At 41.0% G+C, this 21,964-nt stretch overlaps 1 protein-coding gene across 12 annotated transcripts in view; it reads right to left on the bottom strand.

Annotated features, from left to right (window-relative positions):
• Window positions 1–2,122: 2,122 nt before the first annotated feature.
• Window positions 2,123–21,964, bottom strand: part of arvcfb (ARVCF delta catenin family member b) — a 261,628-nt gene continuing 241,786 nt past the window's right edge. For 10 of the 12 annotated variants that reach the window (XM_026186584.1, XM_026186581.1, XM_026186591.1 and 7 more), the window contains 9 exons: window positions 18,953–19,080; window positions 16,518–16,668; window positions 14,296–14,488; window positions 13,317–13,428; window positions 12,846–12,933; window positions 10,553–10,606; window positions 8,833–8,924; window positions 6,233–6,345; window positions 2,123–3,151 (listed from right to left, as the gene is read on the bottom strand). In XM_026186584.1, coding sequence (XP_026042369.1) covers window positions 6,244–6,345; window positions 8,833–8,924; window positions 10,553–10,606; window positions 12,846–12,933; window positions 13,317–13,428; window positions 14,296–14,488; window positions 16,518–16,668; window positions 18,953–19,080 — 920 coding nt within the window. In that variant the 3' untranslated portion in view covers window positions 2,123–3,151; window positions 6,233–6,243. The remainder of the gene's footprint in view (window positions 3,152–6,232; window positions 6,346–8,832; window positions 8,925–10,552; window positions 10,607–12,845; window positions 12,934–13,316; window positions 13,429–14,295; window positions 14,489–16,517; window positions 16,669–18,952; window positions 19,081–21,964) is intronic. The other 2 variants (XM_026186589.1, XM_026186588.1) reach the window with 2 other exon arrangements.

A 21,964-nucleotide genomic window follows, 5' to 3' on the forward strand; every position in this document is an offset into this window, starting at 1 on the left:
TGTAACAGAAAGCATTTTATCAGGAAGGTGATTTCAATACCATGATGAAATACATTTCGGAATTTTGCTATCCCACTTGGTATCAATAATCCACTCAGTAATTTTCATTGAAAATATTTCTTTGGTTGAAAGGTAGTTCCACAGTAAAATTTTCCCTGTGAGAATTAAATGAAACTCCGATGTGAGTGAATAACCTGGGTGGATTCATCACACATGATATAAAACAAGACTCGGAGCAGAGCAAAGAGTTCTTTCCAGGCATGATTTATTGAAAACACACCAAATTTATATTCTACAAACCAGTATTTTTCCGTTATGTTTAACAAGCGTAATAATTGCCTCTGGGTATTAGTAAAATTAACATACATTCTGTCACTGTGGCATCGCCTCTGCTCGCTACGAAAGCATTAACAACTGTACTCCTCTAGGAAATCAAACCAATTCTTCCAACGAGTCTATCTTTTTAAAAGTTTATAATACAATGTAATAGAGGGCAGAAAGCCACCAACAGTCTAAACTACTCAGGGGCTGGGAGTGGGTGAGGGTCGGGCTGGGTGTGGTGGTGGTGATGATGCAGGATCCATGAAGTGATGGGCGGAGTCGAGGGAAAAATGAGAAGAGGGGCTGACAGGGGGGGAGGAGAAGGTGAACATAGGGAATGGAGAGATGACAGCTGAAGGGGAGGAATAGAGTTTATATAAAACACTTATCTTTATCTACCATGGAAAAGGTTAAGGCACATGATAGGTACAAACACATCTGCTACTGAGTAGTACAGTTACTTTATTTTGACGGTCTTGATTCAGATATATCTACACAGGTAGGCCTGTTTGATTTAGTGTGTGTGTGTGTGTGTCCATGTTTATTTTGTAAATGTACATAAGGGCAGCACATCCACAAAACCTAAACCCCCTGTTTTTTTTTTAAATGTGTGTAAATACAACTCCAGATCCTTTGGTTGTGGCACTGCGTAGTGCAGTTAGGAACAGACAGTCATGTGGGTCTAATGACAGCACACACGTCTGAGGACACACACACACGAAAGGGATGCTGGGTATTATCGTGTTTTCTTTTTTTAACTTGTGAAAATAAAATTTATACAATAAGTTGTTTGTTTTGTAGTTCATTGATTTTTACCACAACGTACATCTTTATAAACACTGTGTAAAATATGCAAGCTTCATAGAGTCACATACGTCACAAAGAAAAGTCATACTTGAACGCAGGCACATGCCATTCGCCTTGATGACGCACGAGTGAAACAACCTCAGATTGGATTCTCTTCCACGGCCCTTTTCTTGCATCTCAGCTGCCCACCCTGTAACGCTGTAAAAATATATACTATATGGTCAAACTTGATGTTTGAATTTGTACAGAGGGATGCAACCTTCTTTTGTTGTTGTTTTGCCTCTAACCACACCTAATCATCCACCTGCACACTCTTCCTGCACACGAAGGACTTAGTTAATATCCGAATGACGTCACACACAAATAAAAAGACGACAAAATTAAAAAAACAAAACCTGGCACTTGGAAAGAATAGAATATAAACATCTGTACAGATTTTTCTTCATGCTCACGACTGAATATTTCTCTTTAAGATGTACTGGTGTCGGAGAGTCGATGGTACTTGCTTGGGGAAAGAAACGCGACTTTGATTAACACTGCCACCTCTTATCAAGCTGTGTGACCTCTGACCCCTCCAGAGAGATGAAGTCAAACACAGATGCATCGCCTTCATAAAGAAAACTGCAGATAAATTTTGTTTTTCCTGTAACATTTTTTTTTAAACACAAAATATAAATAGGTGATCGGCTGTGTAACGATAACTGACACACATTTAAGTTACGTGGTTATTTCTTGCTTACAAACATGATGAACTTCTATCAAATGAGATGTGCTTTCCAAACAATGTGATATTAATATACAACTAAGAAGTCAGTAAATGTCATTTTCTCCTTCATTTTTCTTTTTCTTTTCTTTTCTTTTGTTCCTTTTGAGCCTAATATACATTTATATAAAACCCAACAACAACAAAAAAAACAAAAACAAATCCTTTTTGGATCCATCTTTCCAACAAAAAAGAACTTATGCCTGTCTTTTCAAAAGCACAAATCATTTATAAACAAAAACTCTTATATCCTCTTTAATACACATCATTGACATACAGCAACCAGCTGGGAAACCATGAAACTGCATCACTACGCAAACCTGGTGGTTACACACGTAATCACGGCTCTGTGAAGAAAAGTCGACACGCCGCCTGGCTCATTTGTGTCGACCACAGTTAAACAGGAAGTCTTTGTTGCTTTTGTTTCCATTTTCTCTTACTTTTGTGATGCAGTGCAAACAGAAACATCATCCCGTGTACTCACTATGTCACTTGCCTTCCTCCAGACTAGAACTTGCAGACTCCTCAGACTTTATAAAAATGGACATCAATCACCAGTTTGACACATTTGATATCAAAGCAAGGCTTTGAAATAACTTTATATAACTTTTTTTTTCTTCAAAAAACACAGTGAACCCAAATGGATTTTAAGTTCATGGTGGGTCCTGCTGGGAGTACACGTTTTGCCACTATGCTACAGTTCTTCTTAGGCTCGCTTTCTTTCCTTTTCCATCCCATCAAACGAACATTCGGTGACCTTCAAACACATCTGTTCCAACCCATCACATCAAAATACCAGACTCTGATACTCTCCACAACCTACAAAATTTGATGCAGGCTAAAATAAAAGAACATTTTATTCCTCCATCAGGTTTCTCTCCAACACACATCCCATTTCTCCTTTCTTTGCTTACTTCACTTTCCCCATCACATATCCATCGTTCCGCCGGCATTGGTCTCGGTCTGTTTTTTGTCACTGGTTGTGCTCAACAAGAGTCAGAACTGTAAAACTCACATGATGTCCAGTGGGAATGTTGATATGACAAAGTAGTAGGAGTAGTCTCTTTTTCTTTTTTAAATTTTCTCTGAAAAGCATGACTGAATGCTGGCTGCTGCTGGGTAGTTGCCGTTGTGATCGTTATTTTTTTGTGAAATCCCCTTTTTCTGTACAAAGTCCAACTCCAAAGATGAGTTCCATGTGAAATGGCAGTGGTGATATGGGAGATCCTCTTCTAGCGTCACAGAGTTGCTATTTTAAGCCTGAAGCACATGGACAAGAGAAACAATCAGTTTAAAGCAACAGTAAATGATGAGCTTCAGTACAAAATGCCCCCCCCCTCCAAAAAAACATTATCAGTGATAAAAATCTGAATACTTCAATTTTAAATTATTTAAAGGACATGGCTGGAAACATTTCATATTCGCACTCTTGTCTGTAGAGCCCATTAAAAGACAAAAACTAAAATGGTGTCTTTTTTCCATTTAAAATAATTCCCTGCTCAATTTTTTGGTTTAGTATTTCTGCTCTTACAAAATAGTTTCCACTCATAAGTGGAAGCTACTGAACTCCATATGCTCCAGGCACAATCCAGCTGCTAGACAGATTTTGTGCGAGTTCGTGAATTGTCGCTGTTGTCACTAGTCTGTACCAGACTTACTAGTAATTTAATGTAATTGTTAAAAATTTTAATTGAGGCCAATGCCATAAATTATTGTGTACCAAATGTTAAGCAGCCATCTGCCAGCAGATGGCACAATGCTGTAGAGAAACACGATAAATCTGTTAATCCAGGCCTCATCTCTTTGTTAACACTACTGATCGCTTTCTCCAAAAGATGGATGGGCTCTCCCTTAGAGTAGAGTTGCTACTCCTTTCACACCATATTTAACATCGGTTTAAGTGTTTTTTTCTTCTTCACTGTCTGTCTAGAGAATAACGTGTAATATTGATAATGCAGGATGCAAGGTGCTACACAGTTAAGCAGCATGATTCATTATTGTAAAATGGCTTTGTTATTAGTTTTTGACATTTTCCATTAAACGTTTCTCAAATTTAAGTTAATATTTGAGTGTTTCTTAGTTTTAGACTAGTTGGGCTGTCTAATTTTCTAAGGTTAGTCTACTAAGAAATTACTCACCAGGTGCATCCTTAATCCTGTGGCATACTTTTATATCCTAGTATTTAGTATTTAAGTATTTAGAGGACATGACATTGTCTTCTGTCACTGTCCCTGGATGGATGTGTCTTATATAACACATAGCAGTAAATAGCAAATGTGTGCATGCATCTATCTCAGCTGCTAGTGTACTGTGCAGGGACATCAGTGGGACAACAAGACAAAAAAATATCACCAGCCATTTCCTTAAAAATATCACACCAAAACAGATTTTCTCAGCGTTGAAACAGCATGTTACTATTAAAAGTTGTGAATGCCAATTTGAATCTCTTTCTTGTCAGCAATCATATGGCATTATCACAGCACTTGAAAAATTGTGTCACTCTTAAAGCGTCAATCATGTCAATCCAGATGGAGAATGGAGGCGAGAGACAGCAAAACAGATGCTTAATGTGCTGTGTGAAATCCTGCGTGCGCTAAATGAAGTGAAGACGACTCACCTGATGATTCATCCTTATCATTACCTGTAGCTGGAAATTACAACAAATACCAAAAACCATACCATTCTATCTAAGATCTAGCCTTTGAAGTATTTCCTACGACAGTACGTTGGATGGAGATGAAAGAACTGAATGGCCAGTGATGAACATGACTGAGATAAAATGCTGTCAACGAAAAAGGCAGTGAGGTCTGACATGAGGATTCTGGCAGAGGACAGGACGACAGCAGTGAGGCAGTTACTGAAGCTCACCCAGATCAGCTTAAATGGTCAATCACACTCTAAAGAAAACTGTTGCTAATGTACTGTAACTAGTAAATGCACACAAAACACACCCAAGTTGTTTCATACGATTTCTTGGATGAGGAACTGCTTCTTCTACCCAGCACATTTAATGAACTGGGTATGCCTAGAGTGTCATTTCCTGACATTTGTGTCCTCTATTTTGCTTTACAAGGAAAACAAACAACCAAGTAACATCTGCTTTAGGAGACAGGCTGGGTGGCAGCTGGTACGATCACACAAACTCTAAGCAGAAGACTTTAAGTGGTGTCTGGGACAGTTTTTTGTAAAAGTGTTATTTTGTCTGAGCCTTTCCGGTTGTTGGATTTCAGTTTTGCGTTCTGTGACGGTGACGACACCAGCAGAGCACTTTTGGCAGCACACTGACAAAAAAACAAACAAAACAAAAACTGGGTATCGGTTGTGTTACAGTGTGACACCTACAGGTCCTAACCAAGCATCCATGTTTAAGGATGCTACTAATGTACGGTACATGACTGTTTAGAGAGGCTTCTAATAAACGTTTATCTCTAATGGTGAAAAACAGCATTTAAACAAACAGTAGTAGAGATGTGTTTGATTCTCTCTCAACCACAGAAAAGTTTCTTTCTGTAACTTACACACAATATGATAATCTAAGTTACATAAGCCTATTTGAAATCACTCATACCAGAAATTTAAACACAAAACTTTCAAATCATCTACTTCAGATCTTAAAATATATGCACTCGGAATCGTGTCTCCTCTCCAAACACAATATATGGGAGTGCAAACTTGTGTGGGTTCCTGCATATTATACACACTGATTTCTGCCATCAGCTTATCAACTTGCATGAGTTCTTTATCTGAAATCGTCTCGCTTTGACCCGAGATATGTCGTGTACGACAACTGCAGACATAGTATGTGTGTGTGTGTGTGTGTGTGTATCTTTTTCTTTTTCCGTGCTGCTTTTCATTAAGGCAAAACAGAGTCCCTGGAGGATCTCTCAAGAGTGCAGAAGAATGATTCCCCTTCATCATTTGCTGCCAATTTCAGCAAAGACTGTCAGGGGGAAGCAATGAGTGAGGATAGGTCTACATTTGAATGAGACGGGTGGTGCTGAATTGTGAACAGAGGACCAGCACCACCCTTCTTTTTATGTGATACAGAGAGTAGAAGTTTTTTGGGGGAGGTTTAAATATTAACCATTTGTTTTCTTGCACTTTCAAATTCTACGCAAAACAAATCCTCAAAAGTTGTTTACAATGTAATTTCTATGCAAAGAAAGAGGTGATTTCTCCACCTGACTGATCTGGGTGCAGGGTGACAGCAAGTCTACATGACAAAGTGTGAGGGTGAGAGGAAAACAGGCAGAAATGAGGAGCAGGCGGAGGATGAAAAGGATGCAACATGAAAGGTGCGAGGAGTTTCTCCTGTTTGCGATTTCAATTTTTCAGACCTACCATGCATGCATTTAGACCCAGGAGTCAACAGGCTGGGGCTTAACATCACAAGCGTCCACCAGACTGACTGCAGGCCTGTTACTCCTGATATAGTGTTTCCTATTTGTGTCATTCTGTAGCCAAAGGAGCACGGGTTAAAAAACAAAACACAGTCAAACATAAAAAGAGGTCAATACATTTCACATGTACACTCCTGCTTAAATACACATGCATCCAAGATCAGAGAAGCCGGTGTTAGTTCCCTGCCTTAAGGAAAGCTTGGAAAGAACTCGGGTTGATTACAAAACAGCGAACCAGAACATGCAAAAGAAAGAGGGAAGAGAGCGCGTTTTGGTAGCCAAGTTGCATTCAAAGCGGGCTGAACACCTCTGGGAAGTACAGGCAGCAGACTTAAAAGACAGCTTTGGAGCGATGCTAGCAGGCCTGTACACTCTGAAGACAAACAACTGTTTGCTGTGATTACCGCTGCCTTCTGAGCTGAATAAAGTGTTTGTGCTTTTAAGATGTGACACTATATCTTTAGCTCTAGTTAGCCTAAATATAGTTGTCACTGAAATATACTTCAGAAGCTGCTACACTTATTGTTGTTATTCTGCCTTCTGAATGAATGAGAAGTTTGGCTTTACTTTGTTCACTCAGCTGAAAAGCCTGAAACCCAAACTGTGATCGGTCCTATTATTTGCCCACGGTATGTCCACCACTACTAGCAATAATGGTGTCGTTAGTCAGGACTTGACACCTATATTCTTAAAACTTTGGTTTTAACTCATTTAAATAATGTCAGTGTAGGGAAAAATCTGTTTAAATCAGAGGTGATGGTAGAGCCTGGAGTCCAGCACAACTTTCCTGCTGGAACGCCCAAAACAAGATTATTTTTACACTAGATTGTCATTCTCTTAAGAACTCCAAAACAACTACATTTAATAAATGTTAGAGAAATTTGTTTACATTTTGTGTGTCTGTAAATATTGGCCAATATATTAAGTGACCAAATATCGATCTAAGAGCCCACAAAATAACTTAAAACTGACAGGAAACTTTCAGACAACTTGACATAGTGATTATACGTGTGTGATTATACGTGCTACACTGAACACATCCGAGAATAGGAGGTGGGATAATTTGAAAACTTCAGCCACAGAGAGCAGAGAAACATTGCTTTTCCCCATTACAGTGACGTCCTGAATATGAACATACATTTTAAGAAACATTTTAGTCCTCAGATAAGATAACACAGAATGCAAGGCCCAACTTTAAACCTATATAACAAATAAATAACAAAGAAAAGAATAATAATAAAAAAAATAAAGTTTACTCTGTAAGAAAGAACATGCGCACATGCTCAATCGAACAAATTTGCCTTACAATAGCTTACAGGTAGTTTATGATAGCTAATGCTAACAGGCGGGTGTTTGGTACTGGCATAACAGGCAGGTCACCAAGTCTGAGGCCATGTTTGTAGTACTGCTTAAAATACCAGTACTGTAAAAATATAGTTTATGATCTCACAATGGACCTAGGTGCCCTTTAACCTCTTTTTTATTAGCAGCCTGTTGCAAACAAACTGTAGGCGGCGTTGCTTCTGTGCTCACATCCTGAGCGATGTGTTGAGATGACCGTCAGAAGGACATCATCTCTCTGTGACATTATAGAGAGCAAAGAGTAGAAGAAGCTGTCTGAAATGAAGCCAGAAACTTTGGCTCACGGGGATTACTTACACGTACACTGCGCTCATTATCTGAATGTCTGGCTATGCTGAATGTGAACATCTACAATTTTAAACAGCAAAGAGAAAATGAGGAGCAGCTAAGTACACATGAAGAAAAGTAGCTACATTGTAATTTTATGCACCTTAAACTATGATACTGTTACCCACTTCACGCAAATATCAAGCTAATATTCTAGTTGGACTTTAGATAAAAACAACAAAACTACATATTTTAATCTGAAAGGTAAATTTAAATCACTTTAACACCAAAATATAATCACGTGCTACTTTTGGAGAAACAAATATGTGAAAATACATCAAACATCTAAGCTGAATCATTCATTTTTGAGCCTCGAGGGCTAATCCCGTCCATATTGTGTTAACGAAGATGAAAAATAAACAGCGTAAAGTACTTGAAAATCATCCTCTGAGGCCACTAGCCCATGACTCTGCTTTGAGGCTGGATTGCCGATCAGCTTAACACGCTGTTGTGTGATGTGTGTGTATAATCAGCAGACGACCATTCGATAACACGGCGGTCTGTTCATCGCCAAGGCAAGGGTTGTCTCCACAAGGAGCACTTGTTGGCGGTTCTTTTAATCAGTCTCAGATTAATTACTTTACAGACTCCAAATGCTTACACTCAATTAACTGCTAGCTCACAGATCTGAGGCTGTCCACAGCGCTCAGCTGCGGTGGCACTATTAGCAGAGAACGACAACTTCCAGCCTCTTTAAAGAATCGATAGGATTAACAGCCTCTAATGAGGACCACCATTGAAAACAAAAAGAGAGAGAGAGACGAAGAGGACGTGATGATATTTCAATGAGGCATCATTATCTCGTTGTCTATTCCCTGTTCCCCCAGGAGATCAGAAGAGCTCTGTCCATACCTTTAATGGTTCCCGTTCTGTCAGGTCCACCGAACCGTCGCCGGTCTTGTATTTGCAGTCTTTGTCCCTCTGGTCAATGGTAGAGTAACCATCTAATGAGGTCAGAGAACAATTGTCAGATAATTCCTCTGTTTCCCTGATTATCATTGAACTGAGACAAATAGTTTAGAAATGTATTTTAAACTGTGTGAAGAGGCAGCTTTTCTGAGTGCCAGGAAAGAAGAGGAGACTACACGTGCCTCCAAATTCTCAAGCCTCTTTCACACATGAACTTTAGATAATTTAAATTCTACAGTAGTCCTTTCTCACGTGTAAGACACGCTTAAAAGAAAGCACTCCATGTGATTTAGGTGAGGGAGGTGCTGGAGCAACGTGTAGAAGACAGGACACATGACGCCCACCTGCTGGAGGTGAATGCACTGGAATATTAACAGCACGATGTGCACACGACTGCAACCCGACATCACACAGACTAGTGCTAGGGAGCTAGCTAATGCCTGATGTGACTCTGTCAGACATTTGCATTCTCACGTGCACCTCTGCTGGGAAAGTCCTAGAAAAGGTCAGAGCTGCAGTGCACGTGTGAAAGCAGTTTCTGCTCCTATAAACCTGCCAGTACTCGTGTTACTTACCCTCAGTGCGTCTCAAACAAAACACATCAAGCAAGTGAGATATTAAGCGTGTCCTTAGAACAGGCCTTTAAATGTGTTTTATGCATTCTGTAGCCTGGGGCATTTTATTTATCAAGTCTCAGAGTAGAGGATGTCACTTCTAGGGGTAATGCTGTTTTTAAAGTGTCAAGCATTTCGCTTAAACCATCTAACTAAGTTCAGTAAATGCTTGTGATGAGGTAAAAATGTGCATTTGAGTTTTAAATACCATCATTTTTTTATTTTTTTATTTATTGCTTAAAAATGTTTTGTGTAATTTATTTAGATTTTTCGGGGGGTGTCACCCTGATGTGCCGAGGGTTCTGAGTTCTACCTTCTTCAATCAGGAGAAGCACTCCTCCTGATTAAAAGTCAGCACAGAAACCATCATAAATAAGTCTCAAATTCTGCTTTGAGGTAAGAGAATATGTAGTCCTGATTTAAATATCTGCACAACTCCTCTGTCGGTTTGTGAGTTGCCTTATAAGGAACACCAGCATTCAATAACACGGACTCAAAGGCACTTTCTGTTGCTCTCTTATTTCCCAAGGGGTCCCCCACAGTGGAAAGATGAGCATATTTGATATGGCACAGATTTTATGCCGGATGCCCGTCCTGATGCAACCCTCCTATTTGTAAAAAATAATCTTATTCTCTGACCATCAGCGATCACAAATGAATACAGGAGAGCTACAAAATAGTCAAAGTTGCAAATTACATCTTTAAAATCTGCTCTTTAAAGGAAGCACGGTGGAGAATCTATCCTGTGATATTCTAAAAGTATATTCATTAAGTAGTAAGAGAACAACCCAAATCCTTTGGTGTTTGTGATACAGGCCCAGCTTTGTACAAACATCTTGTCAAGAGAGGGGTCGTGCATACAGCATCAAAAAGCATCATGTCTGAAGCTCGGTCCAAAGCAATCATACAAAGTTGAGAGGATTTAGTGGGCGAATTTTCAGATTAAAAAAATATCTTTGACGTCAAATCAGAGGATTGGACTCTGGAGTGAGATCACAGGAGAACTAGCTCTTCCTTGGCTAAGGACTATCATGCAGTCTGGCTCTTACCTGGGCCCAGCTCATCCATAGGTATCATATCACCACTGCCACATTTCCTGGTGCCTGAAAAGCATTCATAGGCCATTTGTACAAAAGCAGCACACACACAAACTGAGTCACTGAGCCAATGCTGATGCTGCTTTTCAGGGCGATGGTTCTCGGCCAGTGATTGAATAATGCAAACTGAGAGTGGGCAGACATGAGTGCCGCGATTCATATGAATGTATGGATGCAAAAATAAAGAAAAAAAACTGCTGCTATGCTGCTGACTCCTCTGTCAATGAGATGTTTGTTGTTGGGCCAACATACTTCACAAGTCCCCTTCCCACCCCCTTATATACACTGCTGTTACAGAAAACCTCTATCGCAGCACCTTGCAGATGCAGCCATACACGCTGGCTTAAAGTTGAGGACATTTTCTTTATCCCTGACACCATTACGCCAGTCAAAAACTCAGTCTCTATAAATCCAGCTCTTAACTTTTTAAAATTCTTTATTAATGTTTTTTGGACCAAGGTTTTTGTTAACAGCAGCAGTATGCTTTCTGAAGTTGTAGTTACCATTTTATGTGCTTTATTTTTTAACCGCTATGGACAAAAGCATTACTGCGACATTTCACACCAAAGCGTCACCATGAGCAGGATGAAAGTAGTAGCAATGTGCAAACACTGCGCTTCAATATAGCCATGAGGCGGGGGAAAAGCATACATGTCCCCAACAAGTAACACACACTGAGTCAGATGCTTGCTCCAGTAATCATTAGCACTTGGTTTGAACCTGCTTTGAGGACTCCAGCGGTAGGGTTACTCTATGTAAATGTCCACCAATAAACATGTTGTGCTAATGCTGTGCTGTAATTTGGGTATGCAGACTTAAATAGTGACAATGTTATAAAAATCCAGTGACCCCCCCCCCCTTCCAAAAAAAAAACTAAAACAAAACTAAACCATGTTATTAAGAAGTTACCTGGATAATATTTTCCTTCAGTGTAGTAAACATGGGACTCCTGCTACCAAAAATGACAGCACGTGTGTATTCATCCATGGCAAAAAATAGTCCAGTAGCTCATTTTGTATAACAAAGGACAGAATCTACACTATCCAGCTGATGTTTGTACTTATTGCTTTTTTTTCCTTCTTCTTTTTTTGTTTTTAAATTGAACTGATCAACCTTAGTGTATTTTAAAATATTAAGGTCTTCGCATGAAACAGCTTAGTGTGAATATGCACATTTTTTAAAAAGGAGATGGGTTGCAAAGCGGCCTGGAGATTTGCACTAAATATAACCATGTCAAAGCATCCTAATTAGTACTACCTATTATTGGTATCAACGAAGCCGTTAGCTGTTAACCTCCTAGGACCTGGCGTCCACATATGTGGACATCCCATTTTGGGTTGTCTAGACCAAAATCCTTAATTTTGCTCTGCAAGGGCCGGATATCCACTTATGAGGACATCATACTGCCACTGTTCTATCGAAATTTAAAGCGAATGTCCTCATATGTGGATCTTATTTTTCTCAGGAACAAAAATCAGGTAAAAAAAAAATTCACATAACTCTTTGTTTTTACATGGCTCAGGTCCCAATCAGCCCAAATAGCAAAGAGAAATTAAAAAAGCATGCCGTGACAGAGTTCGGGTCTTAGAAGGTTAAAGTCTGGGACTTCTATCTGCTAATCTGCCACGACTACTAACTGAGAGTAAATTCATGGTCAGCATGACAGTGAGCTCACTTTCAGTTTTGGAGTTCTTGAAAATGGGGGAGGGGGGGGGCACCTTTTATCATCAGTCTGATGGCTTGTTCCCACTGGACGGGTAATTCATCCCATATAATGGGGAGCAAATTAAAACATCTGCAGCTAATGAGACTGTTCCCATTGGATGGGTATAAAACATAACTTGACAACTTGAAGAGACAGAGATTTATCATTCGCTCCTCGAGGTTGACAGAACAGTGAAAAGAAAATCAGCAACTTGACAAAAGGGTGCGAGGACCTTAAATTAAAAAAACAAAACATATGGAGGTCATATGGAGTAGTTACTGCACACATGAAACACTAAAAAAGGATGTAGCTACTGTCTTTATTTTGATCTTAGATTTTTGAGGATTACACATGTGACAAGAGACCTAACATTATTCATCTCGTTCTTCATGAGGTGACTAGGTGGACTACTTTCTAATGAGCTACACAACAATGTCACTGAAGTGGTCTTCATTTTCCCCCGACCTCGTCCTACCCCCTTTAGTCCTCGAAACAGACACAAACAGCAGCATACACTCTACCACACACGTGCTGACTGACCTTGGTTCTTCTCCATCAGCGGCAGAGTGGTGTCATCGTAGCCCGGCTTGCCGTTCTTGGTTGCTTTAGGAGTGGCCGTCACAGTGAGCTGAGAGAGGAGAGGGAGCAGGAAGCACATCGTAACGTCATAATACAGATCAAACAGTTCCCAGTATGGAAAGATTGAACTTTCTCACCTAATGTGGGGTACGAACTGAACGCATAACAATTCATAACATTTTACGAGATAAGTATCAGAAATTAATTATGTTGTCTCGATGATGTAAACATGATATTGGTAACAGCTTGATTCAAATTTTAGTCGGTGGAGATTTATTGGAAATTATTTTACAATGTCAGGAACAGAAAACCGAGCCACTCTCAAAACTATTTGAATGAAGCTGCTTACAAAACATTCTTTCAACCTTCTGAGCGAACAATAACAACACTCTGGATTGACATTATTTGTAAAGGACGACTTTGGTTCCATACCTGGAAGTGGCTTTTGTTCCACCCGTCCTTGGCCAACGCGTTCCTCAGCTCCTTATAACTCCACACTGTCTGCAGCACATGGGACGCTGCCTTCGTTTCACGTGCTGATTGGCTGAAGAGGCCCCCCCCATCCAAAAAGGAGGAAATTAGTAGAAGAAGTAACTAGATCAATTAACGTCAGTAACCTCACGTAATCACAAAACTGTAACAGCTGGGCATGCTGGCGAGGCACCGCTGCAATCAATCTCTTCATTCAAAGACTTTTGAGTTCTCCGGGCAGTTTCAGGGTCTAGTTTTTAATTCACAGCCAGATGAATACACATTGCCTTTCATTAGCTACCTCTGAGCCACCAGTATTAATTATATGTGGGTGCGAGGGAGGGGGCTCACTTCAAAGAAAGCTAATCTCAAGAGGCTGAGAGGAAACACTAGCTATTTGGTTTGTGAATAAACTATGTATATTCATGCTTGTTAAAGTGACTCTGGATGATCAATACATCACCGCACAAGGACGGGCCTTTGAAAACTGCATTTAAAATGTGGTGCGGCTCTAACACGCCTTTATTTGCAGTGAGTAACAATGTGGTTATATAAGACACCTCTTGAAAATATTAGCCTGAATATCTTAATTTTCGCTACTAGTTGCCGAGTACAACTGAGACACCCACTGTAAGAACGGCCTCAACTTCTGAAAGCCTGTTTATTAATGTGAGGTGGGCAGTGGTGTCTGTAGCCAAGCTCGCGCCGTCACAAGACGCGTTACATTATTCATCCTCCATGAATACTAATATGAAGGCTCATGATGAAATTGCATACAAGGTCATACTATAATTATGTCTCAGTAGTAAGGCCACACCTCGTGCAGAGCTTATATGGATAACAGCATGCTGCTTCAGTTTGACTCAGTGAAGAAAAGGGGAACGCAGTCATAGAGCAACGTCAATGCAATATTTGTCCGACTGTACTTAAAAAATCTTACCTGGTCCTATTGATGGCGACCAATTTCTCGATGGCCTGGGCCTGGATGAGGGAGCGTGCGTTTTCAGAGCTGTCGGTGACGATCTCGTGAATGGTATTGAGGATGGCCACCACAGTGTCCTCCTCCAGGTTCTTGGCTGGTCGCTGCTGACCGCTGGGCAGGTTGCTCACCAAGTCCCGCATGGCATAACTTCCTATATGGTGAATTAGTGTTTAAGGTTAACCATGTGACAGTGACAGGGAGAATAAGAGTCAAACACAAAGCACTCTGAGAGCACAAACCTCCAGCAGCTCCCTTCCTGGGCAGTATTTCCTTTTTAGGAAGTTTCTAAATTTTAAGGCTTTGTGTCAAATTTCCCAAAATAAATCATTAAGCTGACCTCGGAGACTTTGGTGGATGTAAAGCTAATTTTAATGGATTAATATGACCCCACTCTACAGTGTTACAAAGTTTTATCAGAATTCATTAAAAAAAGTTTGTGAGCTGTTGTGCTTATAGTCAGATGGATGACACGCATGCAAAAACACAACCTCCTTGGCTGAGGTAATTAACATCTTCAAAATGAGTAATAAATTATGCTACATCTTAGCAAGTCAGGTACTACTGAGTCTTGTGAGCCTCGTAAAATTGCATGAATAGAACAGTTTGTCCAAAAGCTTGCATTTAATAACATTTGTGTTATTCGTTTTTAACATTTTTTTTAAAATGTCAGTTCTTCTTTAATGACACTCCAGTAGGGATGGGTACCGGTGTCCGGTGCCGTTCTGACATAAACGGTAGTAACCAGACCGAAAAGCATCGCACATTTCGGTGCTTTATTTCGCTGCTTTTTTTCCTGAGCTGTGATACACTTTAGATTCTAGCCAATAATTTTACGTTTCCGAGGACAGTAGGCGGGTCCAGGTACGTGCGTTCTTTTAGAGCAGAGCTACAGATTAAAAATGCCCAAGGCGAAGCAGTCAAAAGTCTGGCTGTACTTCACAGCAAAATATGCAAACTCAGCAACAACAAGTGCTTTAAGCTGATACTGTGATACTGTCAAAGGAGGTAACACCTGGCGACGCATAGCGTTTTTTTTTAAAAGCCCAGAAATGCGCCGTATGATAGCTTGCTGCGAGACCTCACACCGAGCACATCTACTGTGCGTGGGTTGCCTGTTATCGGACCCGGAGTTAGCAACATCCCCCAAAAACCCGAAGAGTAGAGTCCTGGCCCCTAGCCCTGCCAGTGTAGCAGAAATGATCAGGATGATGATGCAGCAGCAGCCGTTCTTCTCTGCGTGAGTAGCTTAATATTGTTCGCGTGTAATTTACGTTGAGTAGGCTAACCACGTTATTACATTAATGCAGGTAAGGTGAACTAGAAAACATCATCATAGCTACATGCGGCTGTCTTCTTGTTTGATGGCAGATGCTCCCTTCACCCTGGCCAAAAAGGCTAAAATGACCAAAGAAAAAGTGGGAAACAGTTAAACATGAGAGGTTTTGGACAAAGTTTGTGTTTTTTCCATTGTTTAAGCACTGCTTCCAGCCAAGAGTGATACCATATATGCCCCATAGCTGCAGAAAAGGCTAACATTGCTATCTTTTTACAAAAAACCAGCTGAACATGAGAGGTTTTTGGACCAATTTTGTGTTCTCCAGTCTTTAAGCACCGGTTTGAGCACCGGCACCGTTTCAAAAGTACCGATTTGGCACCGGTATCGGATAAAACCTAAACGATACCCATCCCTACACTCTACTGTCCACTTGTAACACTGACATGTAGGAATCTGAGTAATGAAAATACACAAACTCTCAAGCGCAGCAGCTTCACATTTTCTATGTGCCCGTAAATAAAGTGACACCCTTTCTAATGGGATTCCAGACTTATGAAACAAAGTCTACAATCCTTTCATGTAAAAATGCTTTCCCATCAACTTAAAGTAGCAAGATGAACGGCGTATACGATGAGATGCAATGGATGGACTTTGAAGGCTTATCATAAGGAAACTATATCAACAAAGGGAAAAATTGGAGGTATAGAATCATAACTGCATTCCCACCAACTAGTGGTCAGAACATGCATGTTAGAATTATTTTATGAAAAGACTTGTTAGCCTTTTAAACAATGTGGTTCAAATTGTTCACAGAATAATAGCAAACCTTCATTGGTATTACTGCAGTAGCCATCCAAAATAACATCAACAACAACAACTGTGTGGCTTTGCTAATTGTTTGTACCGATTAGATCCTTGTTGCGGCGGTCAATGGACAGGTTGCGCAGAGCGATGGCCACAGCTCGGACCACCTTGTCAGAGTCAGAGCGCAGCAGCTCCACCAGGATGGGAAGACCTTTCTCCTTCCGCACTGTGGCTCGGATGTAGCTGGACCACTGAAGGGCAAAAGAAGGGCATGCTGTGAGTGCTTTTTATATTCTTTAGAATTTTATATAAGTACTTGAATCAGCCCTAATATCAGTGCACATCCTTTCATTTGAGGCCCCGAGGTAAGTCCCACTGAGGAGCCTAGTGGATCTCTGTGACACCAGCACAGAGGGCGAAGACACTTCTGCAATATTCTCCACCCGTGCATGGCCATGCACACTCAGAAAGTCGTTCTGTAACTACAAGGCAGCTCATCACTGCTCCTTAGGCATAAGTAATTCACAACATCACACAGTGGGGCTCTGAATGGACATGTGATATAATTTGTCTTAATTTAAACATCAGTAGATTTTACTTCTCATTTTTTTGTAACATGAAACACTAAGCTTGACATAAAAGGGTTTCTTCTTCGGAGTGCTGATAACCCAAGAGATGTAATTAAGCAGAGGACAGTCAAAGCTGAGCCACCAGGTGGCAGTAGTAAGCCTTGGAAATAAGGGAAATCTCCCCTGTGGTACTAAGCAGAAGCAAAGAATGAGGAGGATTTCAAGCAGAAGCTCTGATATCCTCAGAGAGCAGGACACTCTTTGTCCAGCTCCCAGATGTGACAGTCTGGTGTGTTAGCAGCTCCACAGGTTACTGTTAGCCTGCTCAGGCATTCTGATCATGCTTACTAGGGAAAACATCTAACAGGAAAGAGTTTTTCCACCTCCAAATACTCACCTTAGCTAAAAATCACTACATCTGAATTATTAAAAACATTCAATGAGAAACTCAGAGCTGAATCTGATCTAACGAAACGAGGAAAAAAAAGGATCAATCAAGATTTCAGGTGATTTTCCTCACGTCTCTGAGGGCTTTTTGCTGCTGATGAAATCTGAGGACTGAAAGATGTATCTACAGTCTGACACTTGGGTGTTAAGAGAAGAGCTGCCGTGGGCTGAATACAGCCCATCTGCTGGAAAACATAAGTGACCGCTCTTGCCCGAGGTGCTGCGCGTAAACTGGCAGCTGACTACCAGCCATCCCTGTTGATAATTCACTACTTGCCTGCAAGCCAGACAGCAGCTCCACAGATGCTCTAACTGGAATAAATGTGTAGACCTGACTGCACAGCTTCTCATCTAATCCATCATCAGAAGCAAAAAGCTACGAGAGATGAGAGTGCTGGATAACAGATACAACACTTATCTAATATTATTCCACCTTGATGGTTATCATTACCCACCCTGTCTTGTGCTGCTGTCATGTTGATTTAGAGCTACTTAAATTGTTGGATCCCATTCTAAATGTATCTACACTTAATTTAGCTTCAATCTCCATCACAGAAACAGCCATATACTAACAACACTATTTATAGCATTAGCATTAACATTGCTGTTTTCACCTTTCTTGATCCAAGTGCAACCAGCCAGCAACACATTGTGCATGAGCTACCTAGAGCGAGCTTTAGTTTCCACACACATACTTTGGCCCTCAGAAGGCAGTCAACACATTCTCATCCCAGCGTGTCAACTACTTTGCTTGTGTTGTGGTTAGGGTTCAAAGTTGCCCTCTGTTGAAAAATGGCACTCTGTGTATTTAAACGTGACACCAAGGACTTCACAAGAATCCATACACACCATTCAGGCATAACAGTATGACTAATATCCTGTTGGTTCTCCTTTTGCTGCCAAAACAGCCGTGACCCATCGAGATATGGACTCAACTAAACTCTTGGAGAGTGTCCGGCACCAAGATGTTAGCAACAGATCATTGAAGTCCTGTAAGCTGTGAGGTGGAGGCTCCCATGGCTGCCCGTGACCCTGTTGCTGGTTCCCCACTGTTCCTTCCTTGAACACCCGACAAGTGCTGCAGTTATGGAGATGCTCTGATCGAGTCGTCTAGCCATCATAATTTAACCCTTGTCAAACTTTATAAAACAAAACTGGATAAAATGTTCACTTTCCCCCTGATATATCCCACCTACTAACAGGCGCCATGATGAAGAGTTAATCAGTGTTCTTCACTTCAACTGTCAGCAGTCATAGCCTGACATTGTGTATGACAAGTGGGGAGTAACAGATCCATCTTATTATTACAAGAAACCTGCAGCCATGGCACAGCCGTTATACACCACCAGCATCAACAAAAGAACAGTGTTTGTCTCCCAGGGAGGGAGAGCAGACTTGGTCTTTTTGCTACCATTGCAGGACATGTACAAGGTTAAAGATGAGGACAGAAGCAGTAAAAATATAAATGAGGAAGAAAAAAAGCCAACGGGATACGGTAACACCCCAACCCAGTACTCACAGTCCACTGTCCAGCGCTGAGGTTTTGCAGAGCCCCAGCAGCTGCCTCTAGGGTGTTATAGTTCTGGCTCTCCGTCAGCAGAGAGAGGTAGAGCCTCACCACCTCTGGCTGATACAGCAGCTCAAAGCCTGCAGGGAAATACAGAGAAACAAACACACTGGTTAGAATCGGTAGCCAGAAAGATAGGCTAGTTAGGCTGTGTGAAGGTGCTGAGGTCTAACTCTGTCCGTAAGAAATGTACTTTGGCGCAGCAAAACAGGAAAAGACGCTTGGGTTTGCCATAATGCACAACACCTCTGGTGAGAGCACACAACCTTGACACAAAATGACACAAAATTTGGACCGCAGTTCTTTCTGCAAACTTTCGAAAATGTTCCTGAGGACAAAACTATGCAAAACCGTGTTAGGAGCTGAAACCCACTGTGTCTATGTGGTTTTAAACAGCCTACAACTCCTTTATGAAGAAAAGCTGGAGCAGCGCCTAGTAAATTTCCACTTAGCAATACTAAAGCATTACCATTGAAAACACTTCAGAATTATAAATGAGGAGAACAGAAGAAGGAGAGGTTATTGATCCGACAGCCCTCACCAAACCCAGGGTATTTGAGAGGGAGGTTTATCTCGCTAACACATAAGACATTCCAGCACAGTCGATCATTAGGCCTCCCTCTGATGGAAATGTAATTATATTATCAGCTATTAGACAGAGCAGGCACAGGGAGAGGCCGAGGTGTCGGATCGCATCAAATCAAATGTATTCATCCAAGGTTTTTCTTATTTCGCACTAACAAATGACTTACAGGGGACCAAAATGACACTTTTCTGATTCAGCGGGTGAATAGACACACTGATCTGCTCATCTTACTGGAGGGGGCAGGTCACATAGAGAGGGAACACACCCAACAGATTTTGATGACTTGACCGAAACACTTCTTTCCAGTTTTGAAGAACCAGCTATATTCTGCAAAGGAAGCACTCCACCTCATCTAATCTAAACAAAGCTAGAACTAATGCGACAGTGTTTTAATACAGGGGGCGCAAACAGCTTTTACCCACGCAGGCTTTAACAGACTTCTGCAGCCCAGATCACAAGCTAACTGAAGCTTTAAAATCAGCTTTTACAGAAACACAGCTTCCTTCCTATCCTCAACAGGAGTGCACATACAATTTTAAATCCTTCTTCTATCCCTCAGGTCCAAATGAAAGGATATATAACCCGCTGCTTCTTCCCATGTGCTCTGAGGCCAGTAATTCCAAGGTTCAATCTGAAAAGCTCCGTATTATAGGAGCTGGGATGCACAGTAACCCCGTTTGATTAATGCGCGCAGGTTCACGAGGCTCTTGGTACATTCTTGAAATGTAGAAAAAGATTTCTTTCCTTTTCTAATGTGACTTGGGCCCACATATAAAATCAGCAGTCAAAACCCATAAAAAGGCATCTTACGGTAATGTACCCTCTTTTTATTGACTCACTTTTTTAGTAGGAGACTAAAAATAGAGGAGAGTATCATTTTTGTGCTCAAGAAGTACAAGATAAACACATAAACTGACATTTGTGCTTCTAAATCCACATCTCACACTCATAATTTGCAGAGAGCGGAAGCCAGAGTGCTCTGACTGCCAGATTTCAAACACAGCAACATAGTAGTTAACACTCAAAAAGCGGGGTTTTCTTCCCCGAGACGCTTCCCCGTGAGATCACTCGACCAGAGGGCGTGTGGGAGGAACTGCCAGACTGGGAGATCGCTACTGGAGGTGCTGCTCCAGAAGTTACTTTCAAAAATGAAGCAGAGTGAGGAGCAGACTACCCCCCGAGTTGTAATCACGCGCTAAAACATGAATCACTATTTTTTCTCAGGGGCTACGCAAGAAAGGGGGTGGGTGGGGATTACAAACCAGACACTCAGCAACATTCTTCACGCGCCTCATATTTCTGGGCCTACTGGGTGCACACTCAGCAAACTGGAACCTATGAAGCAGGCAGTCTTGTTGACAGACATTTCATCTCCAAAGCAGATTCTCTTTACACAAAATGTCAGCCACGTTAAACCTTTGGAAGCTTTTTCTGCACTCCAAAACTGTGCATACTATGGCTCTTTCTTTTCCTGTAACATAATCTGCAAATCCACACTCCCTCCATCTTGAAATTCTTGGAGTTTTGGTCTGGCACCCAAGCGAAGAGACTTATGAAATTGGAGTTTTACAAATGAAAGACGTGCACAGTTCAACAAAGGAGATGAAAATGGAGGGAGAAATTCACTAAGCGTTTAAACTAAATCCTTTAGCCTTAGTGGAATTTTCTCACTGTTGAGATGTTAAGTATCTCTGCCAGGCCCTTTTACTCAGCAGTTTTTAGATAGGGCTTAATGTCAGCACCAAGTCCCCGAGGTCTTTACTAATTAGTGCAAGCCAGGTCAAGTTCTGTTGGCAACTGTACACTGAAGTGTTGTTGTCGTCAGTCATCTCCTGCTTGCCTTTTGGCCCGCTGTTGTCAGTTTGTTAGGCAGAATTACAGTTTGGACACGGAGATGAGCTGTCAGTGTGACGTGACCTTGGCTCAGGGCAACCCACAGCCCTATAGTCTGTGATAGACTGCAAACACGGTGAGATTACTTGAATATGATGGATTCAATCCTGAGGTGTAGCATGGAGAGCATGCAAATCGACTTCTGAGTTTCCCCATTTTTCAACTATATAGCTAACTAAAGTTAAGCACTAGTACTTTATACTTCTCTTGCTAGTACAGAGAAGTATCAAAACCTTTTAGCAAAGCAGATTAAATACAAGATCATGTAAATACAAGCCAAAGTCCGGTATTTAAATGTTAACCATATGCTAGCACAATGTACTTTAATCTGCAATAATCTCCAAAAATGTGTGTGTTGATCTTTTTTGGCAAACTGATAATGGAACGAAAAAGTTCCTCTAAGCTGTAATTTTAGTTTTTGCTTCTTTCTGTTTGTTTTTCTTTATTGTTGTTTTTACAGCCTACAATTTTACTGCAATTTCACA

Source organism: Astatotilapia calliptera, chromosome 12 (assembly GCF_900246225.1).
Source record: "Astatotilapia calliptera chromosome 12, fAstCal1.2, whole genome shotgun sequence".
Taxonomy (NCBI): Eukaryota; Metazoa; Chordata; class Actinopteri; order Cichliformes; family Cichlidae; genus Astatotilapia; species Astatotilapia calliptera.